Genomic DNA, 15819 nt, shown 5'->3' on the forward strand with positions numbered 1-15819 from the left:
GGGCAGAGTTTCTTATCTCCTAAAATCTCTGAACCCCAAACTCAAAAATCTTCAGAAGCTGAACTTATTTTTTTTTACAATTTTGATTTTCTGACTTCAACATTTAAATTATTTTAAGATAATTGTCTGTCTGTGTCTCTCACAACAAAAACAGCTTCTGCATTAAATTCAAGAGGAACAAAAGATGGGCGTGACACGGGAGACTGTCTCTCTAATGGGAGTAAGGCATCTCTCCCTAGCTGTTGTGTCTTGCATAGAAGACTCATCTCTGCTTATTATCTTTGCTAAAAGGTACACATCTGGCCTATCAATAGGGATCTTTTCCCTCTGAATTCAATACAGCTCAAATTATTTATTAGTCATATAGAACTTAGTATTGCTACTTACTGATACCAATATGACTTTTCTCACCTGTATCCTATTTGGCAGCACCATTTAAAATTTTTAAAGTAAGCATGCCCAGAAACTTTTCTTCTGGGAACCTTGCCCAAGAAAATAATTAAAGACATGCTCAAAGATTTCTTAAGAAAGACACTTAAGATAGAGCTATTTTTAATTTCAGAAGTTAAAACCCCAAAATGATTTAAAGGATTAAATATAATTAAATATATAATTAAATATAAACACATTATAAAGATAGACAAAAGATACTAAGTATCTATTGAAATTTTTTCTTTATGAATGCTAAAAAAAATTTTAAAAGCAACACAAAATGAAGATCCATCTACATTTAAAATATATATATATATATACATATATATATATATATATATATATGGAAAAAGATTTGGAAGTTTATTTTTAAATGTTCTTTTTGCTAATGCATGTATCTTCTGCTATTTCTGTAACCATCCTATATTAGTCTTTGAAATAAAAATTAAATTCAAAGTCCTAAGTATCTAGGTTCATGTTAATTATTGTTTGTACCTCCACAAGTTTCAAAGCACACAGTGTGAAAAAGAAAAAGTTGTTCCCATTGATAACCTCAGTTAGCACAGAAATAGGGAAAGGCTAAGACTTGGTGGTTGAGGATATATGGGTGATGGGTTATTTTAAGTAGTTTTAAAAAGCAAGGAGTTGTAGTAAACCCCTATGATCTTACCACAGCACTTGGGAGGATAGAGCAGTAGCATTGCAAGGTGGAGAGCAGTCTGGGCTACATACTGAGATTGTGTTTCGTAAACAACAGGAGAAAGCCAAAATATAAGCTAAGTTACCTCCCAGACTTTGCTTAGGGCCTGCTCCCATCCTGTTGCCACATTTAGCCTACTTCTATCTAATAGGATCCTGTGATAGACTAGAATGGCTGTAGATTCTTACAACCTGCTACAAAGCTAGAGTCAGTCAGGATACATAAATGGGTAGAAGAGTGTTGGAATGAAAAGTAGCTGAGAATCTCATCTGACAGAAATATAGATAACTACTAGACTATTAGGTTACATATTTAAATTGTAATGATTGTCCAGAGTATTCATGACTCAAATACTAAAATAAAGTACTTATTTTCTTAGAGAAGGCTTTTTTAACAATCCTTCTGGCCTTTGTTCGGTGAGGTTTTTCTTAACTACTTCATCTGAAGTCAGTTCCCAATTCTGTTTCTACCAATTCTTTCAAGATCCTCATGATCAACTGTGTCTTATTTCCTTATGGTTTATCTACCAGCAAGCAGTGAATGCTCTATGAGAGCTGGGGTCTATTCTCCTTTTCACTGTCAAAGAGCCAATTCTCAGCAAATCAACTATCTACATACATAGAGTAAATGAAATGCTGAAGAACCAACAGAGAAGGACACTTCCCATGCTCTAGTTTTATATTATGGATATCTCTGTGTGCAAATAGATCACATGGCACTAATTTCACTACATTATTCATTTAAACAAAGGCAGTATAACACTTTTGCAGAATATTCCAAATGTAGGAACTGATATTTTGAATATTAAGCACTTAATAAATGATTCTGAAAAGGAGTAATAGAAGGAGACATTCCAGAAAGCATTATATTCTTTTTGTTTGGTTGGTTGGGTTTTTGTTTTGTTTTGTTTTTTTGAGACAAGGTTTCTCTGTGTAGCCCTGGCTGTCCTGGAACTCCCTCTGTAGACCAGGCTGGCTTTGAATTCTGAGGTCTGCCTGCTTCTGCTTCCTGAGTGTTGGGATTAAAGGTGGACGACACCACTGCCCAGCTAAAGCCTCCCATATCTTAAAACGAAGAGGCCGAGGAGACAGCTCAGTGGACAAAGCTCTTTCCCGTATCATACGAGGACCAGACTATGGATCTCTAGAGCCCACCTAAAATCTAGGCAGACCCGGTGTCCACTGCAAATCAGGGACTGGGGAGGCAGAGATAGAGCATCCCCGGGCAAGCAGGCTCTGTAGAAGAGCAGGAATCAGCGAGCTCCAGGTTCAGCAAGAGACCCTGCCTCAATCAGTAGAGCAATTGAAGATGACGCTGGCCTGCAGTTTTGAAGCCTGCATACACACCTGTACATCTGTGCACCCACACATGTACACACACACACACACACACACACACAAACAGAGCAAAAACTGCATTTGTGAAAACTGGTCAGGCAGGACACCAAACACTAGTATCACTCACTGTGGAAACCATGAGTCCACATAAGACAGTGTCTTGTTAGAGACAAGGGTCTAGCTATGTAGTCCTACCTGTTCTTCCGGCCCCCCACCCCCACCCCTGGAGACAGGGTTTCTCTGTGTAGCCCTGGCTGTCCTGGAACTCACTCTGTAGACCAGGCTGGCCTTGAACTCAGAATTCCCCCTACGTCTGCCTCCCAAGTGCTGGGATTAAAGGTGTTCGCCATCACTGCCCCACTGCCCAGCTAATGCTGATTTAGAAACTCCTACCAGCTCCACCTTTACTAATTACAAGGATTATCACATTGTATCACTAACATCACTGACCCTACTGTGTTTCATATCTGGCTTTCTTTTTACTTTCATTACATCCTCAAAAAGAGTCTTACAAGTTGTACATTGTCATTTGGTTGACCATGAAAACCAAAGAGATCTATGCTCCATGACTTGTAAAAGAAATCATTCAAAGCTGTGACTGCAGCAGAGCCAAGCTTTGTTTGGCTTTATCATAGACTTAATTTTCTCAAACCCATGCTTCTTCTCATGTTGCAAAGTTTATGTCAATATTCCAGACATTCGGTGAGGAAACATCATGAGCCTCAGGCAGCTCAGGCAGTTGCTACAGCAACTACTTTTGTACTATCAATGCCTCTTGGGTCATTCTGCAGACTCAGGTAAGAGGTTACATCCCCAGGTACTAATGGGAAAAGGCAAAAAAGACACTGGCTATATGATATGTTTTTCTATCAATCAGAGACAGTTTTAATTACGGCGCAGTTCTTAGGATGCATTAGCCAACACTTACATGATTTCAGAACAGGGAGGCGATTATATAATTATATAATAACAAGATCAAAACAAAAATTAGTACCTGCTATGAGTAGTAGACTGCTCAGATTAAACACCATATTTTAAAATAATATAGGGACTTGTGGGAGGGGAACATCAGAACATCCTTTAACTTGAAAACTATACTATCAGGGGTACAAAGTTGTTGCAGTTAAAACTACTACACCAAGCCTTGAGAATGTTTCAATGTTGTAAGATATGACTGTGATCTAGGCTAGAAGACAAAAATCTAAGAAAACTTGCCAATGTCGGCTGTATGCAGTGCTTTACAGGAATATGGTGGAGTGGAGTGACCTCCCAAGGATATTAGGGCAAGTAGTTCATATAAGCTTAACTTTGGAAAAGAAGATATATTAGAGTTCCTGCCCTGAGGAAAGGCGTGTGTGAGTGTGTGTGTGTGAGTGTGTGAGTGTGTGTGTGTGTGTTATAGCACAAAACAGAAGATCAACATCACTGAACATCTTAGAAATGTAACACAAAGGGCTGCTGAAGGAACAGATTTTATTGTAGTGACAGTACAGATCCTCAACTTCCCTGACTTTCCTCTTCTCTCTCTCTCTCTCTCTCTCTTTTAGAAGGCACAGAAAAGAATTAGGTAGAATTGCAGACTGGTCTAATTGCCAAGATGATAAGGTGGGTATTTAGAGGTATAGAAAAACTTCCTTACACAAAAATCCCTGATGTTTAAATTGTCTGTGGTAAGCCACTGCAGACCAAGTTCAGCATCTCAATGCCCGGTTTGGGTCTTGATTTGTACCCTTCAGTCAAAAAATACAGCTTGGACATTTTCTCTACATAATTTACAATTAATAATAAGTAAGCATGTGCTAACTCATTTTTTAAAAAACTTCAAAAGTTTTCTACATATCCCCAAATATTGGCACTTTAAAATTAAAGTTTAAAGTAAAATTGTGTCAGAAATGTTTCCTCTTATAAATTTTAATTTATAAGGCCATGGCCACAGACCTAATGGAGAATGATCACTGCAGTGTATTTCATAAAATCTGTTCTTTCCTTCTATGGCAAAGACTATTAATGCTTATGGAATTAGTACGAAGAGTGCATAGCATTCTCAACACCTCAATTCTCAGTATTCTGCTGGAACAAAAAGAATCATGGGAAAAAATGTAGTACAGGAAGATGTCTAGAGTTTACTATAAACATAAATGAAAATGCTAAAAAAAAAAAAAGAGTAATCTTAGATCAGAAGTCTAATAATGAGACAAGCTCTGGGTTGGGGAAAAGGAAAGGGGAGGGCATGAAAAGTTCCCCTCTCCCCACCGTGCCTCGTCTACATTACCTTTCATTAAACATCCACACATTATTTGAAACTGGCAAAATCTTCTTGTTGTTGTTGCTCATAAATAATTTGGGAATTTGGTAAAGAGCCAGGATCCCCCTTTTAGACAAACAAACATATCTACACCATAATTTTGTATGGTGTTTCTAGATTTCTGAGAATCCTCTAACATTTATCTGTGGAGTCAAGAATAAAAACAATTTTTGCTCTGAGGAAAATTTGAACATGTAATTATTTCTTCTCCCATACTGAAAACGCAAATATCTAAGTTTAAGCTAGAACATCTTCTTGCTACTAATCTATATGTGGAATATTTATATCCACAGAAATACATCAGCTTTCGTCTCAAACTACTTAACTGATTGGTTTTCACACCAAAGATCAGCATGCACCCAAACATATTCCTGGTGTTCCAACTATCTGAAAACATTAAGTCTTACAATTTAGTATTAACTTCATTAGTTTTCAAATGACTTCCAAAGAGAGCCAACTCAAGTCTTCAAAGTTGCTTATTAAATAATTACTTACACTGATAAGCCAAACAAGAATCAAATGCATGAACACAATTTAAAATTCTAAAAGGGAAAGAATATTAATGGACTATTATATTACTGAGACACAGAGAAAGTCAAGAGGGCAGTTTCATAAACCTCCAACCTGTCTTTGAAGTCTCTCCAAATAGTTTTGTTTTTAAATATTTCAGAGACAGAAGACAGATAAAGTGAAAGGATGGCAGGCTTACAATGAAGCAAATGTATTATTTATATTATAAAGTAGACTTGACTTTTTTCTGTATCTGCCAAGCTGAAATAAGATTAATCAGCAAGCAGAGGTCCAGGTAAATGAAAACTGTAGTTAATAGTTAATAACCACCCCCCCCCTTATTTCCACCAACCAAAGAACACACATAGGCTGGATCTGTTCTTCCCTGAGTTTCTTTTGTCATGGTGTTTTATCACAATAATCATACCCTGCCCACAAGAGTCCTCTTTATATTATAAAGCTAACTGAAAACCTGGAAATAGTAGTTGCTGAGCAAAAATGACTGAAGAGATGCTACAGAACTCAATACTAAGAGAAACTACAGAGATTAAATTAATTCTGTTACTAAGACATTAACAAAGACAATCAAATTTACTCAAAAATAAAACCAGCATCAAACATGTTTTAAAGGCAAAACCAAACACACAAAAGACAAAACAAAAACCCCAAGACAAGAGCACATATTGATTAGTATTAAGAACAGGTTAAGAACAGCTAATCATTGGATCCATTTATTTAGTACAGTCACCAAATACAGAAATTATCTGTAGAGAAATCATGTTTAAATTGTAACACTAGCCTTAGCATAAGGTATAAATCTAACTGCTCTTATGCTACTTAGAACAACCTATCAAAAATCCACTATACAACAATTCCTGTGTCGTCTGCCAGTCCCAGTCAGAGCCCTGAGCACGCTAGGAAAGCACTCCCCTTTAACCTGGCAATGTCTTATCAAGGAATCAATCTTGGTTCAAGGCTGTAGTCTACAAATAAAAGACTAAAGGAAGATAGAAAGAATCGAATATTTTCTTTTTTGTTTGAAATTTTAAGGTTATAAATATTAAATACTCAATTTTATTGGATAATATCTAGAACATCCAAGTATTTCTTGTTAATCATATTAATATTTCAAAAACTTTTATATCATTTATAATTCACATAAGGATGGACATAAACCTAACATGATGAATGGGACTGTATATACAAAAATTAATATACTCCATGTAAAGAGTCAAATCTCTTAGCTTATAAGACACAGTTAAAAGAAATAATCTTATTGAAAGACTTTAAAAGGACAATTGTCACCCCAGCCCTGTCTGGTTCAGATTTCAAGAGTAGCTTAGCTGTTACTCTCTTCAGGAAACTTCCTGACCCACTACGTTCAGGTGGGACCCATCACTTCCTATGTCTGACCTTCCTACCACATCTCCGGGCATTCAGATCACAGCACTCATCCTCTGCAAGTTTCAACACCATGTTCTTAACTCTTTGGAACCACAACTGAACTAAAAGCTCTGGGGAAGCCAGGAATGCTGTTTAATCTTTTGTACTCTGTGCCTGCATTTATTATAGACAGCACATGATATGTACTAAATCATTCCTTATAGAAAGAATAGAGAGAGAAAAATTACAGCCACTCAAGATACAAGCAAATCTGGTATTTCATTTCATTTTGTTTTATTTTACCTTAGTGTGTGTGTGTGTGTGTGTGTGTGTGTGTGTGTTTATCTGAATTTAAGTTCAGGTGCTGGCAGAGGCCAAACGAAGACAACAGATATCCTAGAACTGGAGTTACAAGCACTTTTGATATTATAAATTAAGTAGAATGTAGATTAAATAATGTAAAACATTCTTACTGTTGTTGTTTCTACCACAGAGATAAAGACTTTTTATCATTCAAGCACTGTGACTACAATACACGGGCTACTTGAAATCATGTATGACCCCAAAGGCAATTGGACATCTTTTCCTGCTTAAAACTTCAAAATTTGTTGGAGATAAGAACAATGACTATGTACTGCTCAACAGACCAAGGAACAATGCCACAAAAACAACCAACCAAAGCTCAACTTTTCCTATGAGCTTGTTTTGCCTCTATTTTAGTAATAACTACAAAAAGCCCTAACATCTATGAACTCTATTCCACAGGCCCAAAAAGGAAAGAGATGGAAGAAAAGCCAGAGAGAACTGGACTGATTTTTTTTTAAACAGATGAAAATGAGGAAAGATTCGGAGAAGAAAACAAGCTTTTTTGTCTGATCTGCTTTAAAAAGGAATACACTAAGCTTGGAGCTTGAGACAAAGCTTGGCTCACCCGGTATTAACCCTCCTGGATTATGAGCACATTTCCTGTTCCTTGCCCCCATTTCAGCTGTTTCTGGGGATAAACTAGGGTGCTTTCTTGTTTAAAGTTCACACATGGGTACACTGTATTTTCATCATTTCTATCCCCCGCAAACACACACACACACACATACACTCCTATGCAGGAGTCTTAAAGAGAACTCAAGGCCACATAATGTTCAAGGACCACAACAGACAAAATCTGTCTCTGCTGTGCAAATTAAAGGGGTTAAATGATGGGCATCGGAACCCTCTGGAACCTCAGCACGAGAGAGGCAGCACTGGGGATAACTCCAGACGCCTGAGGGTGGTTCAAATTCCTCTGCAGCTGTGTAATGAACTGAAGAGACAGAAATATAAACTTTTAAAATCCTGTCAGACTTCCCTGAGGAAGAACTACTCACCACAGATTTGGTCATTTTTCACTAAATCAGGCTCACCTTCTTACTGACAAAGTGTTTTTCCACAGAGAGACTGGAAAGTGTTATTTATGATGAATTTTTATGAACAGCAACAAAGTAAATTTTCAAATGGAACCAATTCATACTAGTTCAAGACTCACTGCTATTTTCTAATTGCTCTATCTAGTCCCTTAAGACTGAACTTATCTTTGGAAACACCATGTTTATAACCAAAGAATATGCTTCTGGGAGAGCCATGATAACCAGGATCAGCGTGAGAATAGTTTATACTAAATGGAACCCAGAAAGAGCACAGCAAACAAATCTGTAAACATGCAGAGAGCTGACATCTCAAAACCTTAGTAAATCATTAAGTCTGCAACATGCAAAGAAAAGATGTAGCCCAACTGGAACAACACAGGACACCTGGACCCACATTACTTCTGTAAAAAGTAGTAGGTGCAGCAATTACTACAGTTAAAAGTTTACTACGATTGGTCTTCGGAATATCTGAGCTAACTTACAGACTACTACTTGTACCTTGTCATAAATCCTGCTTTCTATTCTAGGGATGATAAATAGGGTTTACCTTGTGTTTCACTTCATCTTGATTAACAGAGGATATGTTAAGAAGCATGATTTGGGCTACTTGGAAAGAAATATAAATAAAATATATCTTCCATAAGGACATGAAACAGCAGTGGTATGGTATTTGGCAACTAGAATCTAGTACAGTGGCTCTGAATTACTATAAACACTGCTGCCCCAACTCCCAACAACACCTAGCAAAAGCTAAAGACAGTTTTGGTTTCAACTCAGAGGGTGGGGGATATGCTACTCCTGGTAGCCACACATAATGTGAAATTACCTATAGTCCCCAACTGTCCCTATGACCTAAGCCAGAATATCCACAATCCTAAAGCTGGTCGGGACATGAGCCCAGATCTTCAGTCAAGTACCATCAAATGTGTCTTCAGTTTCTCTTACAGTCATGGCAGTTTCGTGTAACATGACTGAGGACTAGAACTAGGGAATCAGTTTCATTTACACTAATATTTTCTGTGACCATGAATATAAATTATTTAAAAGTTTTGTTTCTTCATCTGAGAAAAGAAAAGGCTGCATGGGCGCAGGCTTCCTTGCCAACTCTCAGGGTAACAGCAACGGCTCTGCAGCAGAGTAGTAAACAACACACACACACACACACACACACACACACACACACAGCTCTTAAATATAATTGAAGGAATAAAATCTGTCCATACTCTTTTCAACAAAGAATATTTCTTTACTATCAAGCAACCTGAGTAACTTTAATCTTCCAGAGTTAACCAGCTGCCCCTGAAGTGAAACTGTCTTAATTTTCATGTAATACTTAATTATCTTCCATCTGAAACCCTATCTTATATTAAAATGTTTTGGTATTGTTCAAGGTACCCTATCTCCTTTATCACTATCCGCTCCTAGCTTCTTATAATCATCTACATTCTGTTGTTTCTTATATTATTCAAACTTTAGGACCAAATATATAACCTCTTATACTTTTACTTTTATTGATGTATTTGTAAAGAGTAGCACATCTTACCCTTATGCTTTTATTGATGTATACTTATATATCAATCGATTAAGAAATTCAAATATTTAAAGGCCTTAATATTCATGTCATTAGTACTGACAGTGAGAACAGAAACTGGACCTGCAAGTGTTACTTTCATAGTGCAAGTGTTATCTTTTATAGACAATCATGTAAAGTCAAGCCTTTCTGAAAGATAATTAAAGCATAAAACTATTATAAAAATCAATATGAGACTATTAGAGAACAAACCACAGTAGCTGTAGTAGGAAGCAGGAAGTACTACTATGTGGTAACAATGACAGAAACACGTAACACAATGTAACACAATGAATGATGACTTAGAAACTGAACCTAGATCACATATTTTAGTGGTACAAACATGTATATAATTTTTAAAATCCTAATAAAATTATTTCTACCCAGGGTGTTTCTTAGAATGTCTAAAATATTAGCAAAATATAAGATACAAAAGGTCAGAATCAGATACAGGAGGATTGCTGATACTTTAAAGGTTTGTTCTACCTTTTAGAGCAGTATCATGCAAACAAACAAAATATGGCTGCAGAACAAACTATAAGAACCAAATGATATGCTCCTACAGAGTTAAATTATACAGACACACCTGAACTCATGCTGTAAGCCAAGTTATCAAAAGAGAGATCCCATATCCAGTCTTTAATGCATGGGGTAGGGAGCAGCCTTCACTATGAGCATTAAGGTAGCATGTGAACCATTCAGATGTCACACATGAGCGCCAAGGAACTTTATAAAACATTGTGTGTTGATTAATTTTTATAAGTCACTTCTAAATATTAGAAACATGGCCTGAACCTAATAGAAAGTTGCTGAAGGTCTTAACATAACTACATTTTGGATAAGTAAATTTTTCCTTTTACCAATAAGCACAGTTTATATAAAGACTAACTCAGAGTCTATCTACTTGGTTTTCCAAGAAGATAATTTGTTTGAGATCTTTAATATTTTTTTTGGATTATTTATTCTTCAACTCTAGACTCCATGGGCTATCTGAGGGGTCCCATCAACCTTTGTCTTCACGCCAAAAATATTAACTATCTATCATTGCTACCTAACTTCTATTCAGTGATTTAGAAAATCTATAAAGCTTAATTAATACTCAATACAAGGTTATTATGATACATGGTACTCTGGAAAAAAATACTAGGTTAACTCATATTATTATTCAATTTACCACATTTCATTTAATTTTGGCATAGAGGCAAATAGACAAATGAACAGATTATAAATGGAAAGAATTTGGTTGTTTACATAGAAAATTTCTATTATTTTATTGGCTAATATGAAAAAAGAATATGAAAGTATGTAGCAGAATTTTTCCCTAATTGACTGATTGAGTAATGAAGAAGACAAGAAGCCAGTCACCTGGCAAGGAGGAGGCGGACCTTCTGGGTCCGGGAGAGGAAGAGGGAATGCAGGAAAAGGAAAGCACCCTTTTGGAAGGAGCAGCGGGAGCCAAGCAGACAGATGTTGACTGGGAACTGTTTGATCTGGAATCCACCAGGATCCGCCACTGGAAGATTTCTAACATAGAATAGTTGGTGAATTTAGAATGATAGATTCCTCACCCAGCGATTGTGTTATCTGTTGATTCTAAACTATGATTGTGTGGTGTTTTCCATTTCGCTGCAACTCAATTGAGCTCCAGGTGAAGGTAACTGCAGCTGAGTGGGTTGGCGAGAGTGGGCCCCCAGCGAGCCACGGAAATGTGGAATTGCTGATCAGTGTGGCAGCAGCTAGCCATGGGTGACTGGGTACAGTAGTTCAGCGGCAAGTGAACCACAGGAAGTTTGGTGGACTGCCATATGGGGTCTGCCCTGGGGGCAGGAAAACTGTGGCAGTTAGAGAGTAGCCAGACAGTAGCCTGCAATAGCGTGGCTTGAATGTTCTTAATCATTACACGAAAGAAAAGTGTAACTTCCTCTTTTAAATTTCAGAAACTTTTGATTTTTAAAAAAATACATTTATTTACATACCCATTCATTCATATATTTGTATAGGGGTTATAGAGGATGTGTCCACATGTAGAGATCTGTAACATACATTATACTGGAAAACTGTCCGGTACAGTCTGAGATTATTGAGACGCTGGAAGTAATCTGGTCCCCTCACTTCAGACCCAAGCATGTTTCTGTCAGGAGTCCTCCAACACCCCTTGTCTGGTGATGGGTACCCCAAACCAGAACTCTGTGACAGGAAAGACTCGAGAGAAAAACTATTGTGCCCTTGAGAACAGGTAGAAGATGAACAATTTCCAACAGAGGCTAGTAGTGTTTATAACTATGATACAAAAATCCCTGCAGTAGACAAAGAAGCTCATCCACAGAGAGAGAGGACAACTGGGAATTCCAGCTGACTGCTTAAATTTCCCCAGTCAACTGTTTCTGCTGGACATTGTGAGGGTCAGACTTGGTGATGCTATTACTGTCTGTTGCTATTTGTTCTTTTATACAGCCCAAGGGGTGCTTTGCTCTGCTTTGAACTCCCCCTATTGGGATCTTCATTGGGCTGCCTTAAAGAAGAGTGTCAGAAATAACATTGTAGATTGTTCTCCAAAGTGTGCAGTAAGAAGTCAGAAGATTTTACTGTAGTCAAGGTCAGAGGACAACTTACTGGAGTCGGGTATCGAGTTCTCCCGTGTATGACTGCCTGTACCTTTATCTGCTCTATCTCACTAGTCCAGTTTTTTTGTTTTCTAAAGCAAGGTTTCACTTTATGTGTTGCCTTAGAAGTCACTTGTGCAGCCCTCGATGGTCTTTAACTTATGGTGACTTTCCTTTCTCAGCCTCCTAAGTGGTGGAACTTCAGGAATGCACCACCAGAATCTGGTAGTCAGAGATAATTTTTAGTAGCATTCTCATCAAAATCCATTGATATCAATAAAACCTTGCCTGCTCATACTTACTGTAATTTATATATTCAGGTATAAAGGATTAAGAATGAGGGAGAAGAAAAAGGGGGAAAAATGAGAAAACAGAACTCATGTATCATAGTTATTTATGATAACAGGAATTATAAAAATAAAATTAACCCAAGTCCTTAAAATGATCAGAAGAGTATGAGATGCAGGCAAAACAAGTAAAAGTTGGAGTTTATAGGGCATTAAAGGAAAAAATAAATCTCTTGAAGTAATAGTTCAGTCATCACTGGACTCATTAAAATAGAAAGGGTCTATGTGTGAAATTCATACTTAATGAGACTAAGGGTAAGAACATACCTCATCTTATGGTTTGTATCTTCGCTCTCCGATTCTTCAGAACTTCTGTGCTTATCAGGATCTGGAAGGGTACTTGGATCAAACCCACCATCATCTTCATCACTCCAGTCCAGAAAGGCGTCCTCTTCATCTCTGGCCTAAGAAAACACAAGGAGAATCATGATGTAAAAAGTCAACTGATAATGGGAGAATCACGACATAAAAGGTTAGCTGACAATAGTCAAGTTTCAGTACAGGTTCAAATACTCCTCTGATAGTCCCAAATTAGAAGAATTCATTATAAAGGCCTGGAAACAAGACTTAGAATTTCAACATTTCTAAAGACAAAGAAAATCTGTATTATTTCAAAATTACAATAAATATAATCCAGAAAGTATAACTCTATTGAGTTCCTTTAACTTACAAGAAGTTATCAGTTTTACTTTTTCCATGTAACTTAATTATCAAAAAGCACAATGTCTAATTCTCTTACACACACACACACACACACACACACACACACACATACACACAGAGACAGAGAGACAGAGAGAGAGGGAGAGACAGAGAGACAAAGAGACAGAGAGTTCAAAACTACCAAAAGTATTAGTTGAAAGTATCAAAAACCAGTAATGAGAAATATTTGTCTGATTTTTATAACAAATGTCTAAATTTAAAAATACAATTAGATCTGTAAGAAGTGTCTTTACATCACTGGAATGTAAGTGTAGAAATAATGTGACTAGGAGCCTTGGGGAAGCAAAGAACAAAGGAAAGGAAAAGTAGCACTCTGAGTCTCCTGAGAGCAGAGTGGGCAAGGACTAAATCATGAAGAGTGAGCAACTACACACTCAAGGGACCGCATCACTTGCATCAAGTTGGTTTTTGAAACATTAGTTTGGTCACCTGATATTTAGACACAAATGCTGCTACATGAATTTTAAAAAAATACATGTAAATAGGATTCAAAGTTGAAAGCCTAATAAGCTTCCTTCACTTAACATCTTTATAAATCTTTTTAGACCAAGTATGACAAACCTAATGATTTTTTTATTCAAATGATTAAGGCTGATAACGAATAAACTAATTCATTCACTAAATTTCTTAAGTTTTTTTGGCCATTATTTCTTTACATATATTTAAGCTACTTTCTCACCTGTACAAATAGGATTATGCATAAATGTGTACTGGACTTCTTCAGGAGTCTCCTAAGCTCTATTCATTTTTCTTCATTTTTCATTCTAATTTTGAATAGGCTTATTTGTATGAGATCTTCAGGTGACCGATCCTTTTCTCCTGATAACATGCTACAAGCTCTCTAGCAAATATAAATGAGTAATTACACATTTAGTTCTAGGCTGTCCTGGTTGTTGTTGTTGTTTTCTTTCATGGTTTTTATACAGTTAGCATTGGTCTGTGGGGATTACTCAACAGTATCCCACTTTTCTTTATTTTGATGAACACCTTTTTCTTTATTTCTTTAAGTCTATGCTTAATTTCAAGATGGCTAAGAGGCAGTTTCTACTGATTGCCTTTTCTTATTTATGAATTGAATGCATATCTGATATTAATTATACATCTGATACTTTTATAGGGTTCTGCAAAGAACATACTACAGAAACTAGATTTTGTCCCATTTTCTATGAATAGCTGAATTTATACTAAATATGAATTAATCAATGGTATGTATGTAGATGCTTATCTGTTTTGTTCTCAAGCTTCTAAGTAGTGCTTTTAAAGCAAAATTTTCTAAGGGTCGCCTGAGTCTGTAAAATGTGGAACTTGACCAAATATTTAGGCAGTTGGTCCTACCTCCTCAACTGGCTTCTGGAGGTTTCTCTAATTTCTAGCTGTTCTTTTGGCTTTGAGACTTATCTATAATCTTAACAATTCAAATAAGTTACTTTGTTCAACTACATAACATCTATCATTTAGTATGGCTTTTTAGCATTAATTATCTTAATTTAATAAAACAGGAATATATTAGTAGGTGAGCTGTGGTAATAAGACCTCACTTGATATTCCAATGTAAATATTTATAAGAAAATGGTAATTCAGAATAAAATTTTACTGTCAAACAGGTATTATTTAGATTTGTAATAATCAATACTTAGGTCTTACTATTTTCTGGCCAGTCAGATCATACCCACCATACTGCCTGTTCTGTACTACACTCCATTTATGACAATGACAAATGAATTCAAGGTGCAATTCTTTTCAGAAATACAATTTCTCACTACTATCAATTTAGAAAAATTAGAATAAAAAAATTTTAAAACTAATCCTTTCTTAGTCTTCTTAGGAGGATTAGAAATATAAAACAACAAAATGTGTAACACCTGTATTACGAAAAGGTAAGCTGCTCATACAATGCTTTTATTTTAAAACACCATTTTTACCATAAAAACAAAGATGCTACAAAAGTAACTCCTAAATTTCTAGGAAGTTTTAACTAGGATGTAAACTCTCTCTGCTCATAATGACAAAGAAAATGTATATGCTAGCTGTTCTGTCTTTTTGTGATTTCATAAATTGTTTAAAAGACAGTTTGTAAATATAATACCATCACTGTATTTCCTTTTAGACTCATTTTCATTAGAGACAACACAAGTATACTCTTGTGCATCTAGCAACTCACAACTAATTGCAAAATGTCACTGTGTTAGCAGAAGCTCTCTGAGGGAACGCACTGAAGTATTGTATCAGGGAAGTGATTAAATTGGTACAACAGAAATGCAACAAAGAAGGTCACTGAAGAATACAAAATTTGAGGATGACGTCAGTACTTGTAAAACACTTTTAAGAGGAGAAAACAGGAGCACAGTGGGAGTGCATGCCTTAAATGCCAGCACTCAAGAGGCAGAGACAGGTGGATGTCTGTGAGGTGAGGCCAGCTTGGTCTACAGAGTAAGCTCCAGTGTAGGCAAAGCTACACACAGAAATCCTGTCTCCCAAAACCAACCAAACCAAACCAAAGACCTGA

General features: G+C 36.5%; 1 protein-coding gene across 1 annotated transcript in view; it reads right to left on the bottom strand.

Annotated features, from left to right (window-relative positions):
- The window catches only part of Ddx10 (DEAD-box helicase 10), a 160893-nt gene that overhangs the window by 5745 nt on the left and 139329 nt on the right, over nt 1-15819 (bottom strand). Inside the window, exon 17 of the mRNA XM_021171852.3 lies at nt 12858-12994. Coding sequence (XP_021027511.1) covers nt 12858-12994 — 137 coding nt within the window. The remainder of the gene's footprint in view (nt 1-12857; nt 12995-15819) is intronic.

The sequence above is a fragment of the Mus caroli genome, unplaced genomic scaffold (genome assembly GCF_978045245.1).
Source record: "Mus caroli unplaced genomic scaffold, Mus_caroli_1 scaffold_11, whole genome shotgun sequence".
Classification (NCBI taxonomy): Eukaryota; Metazoa; Chordata; class Mammalia; order Rodentia; family Muridae; genus Mus; species Mus caroli.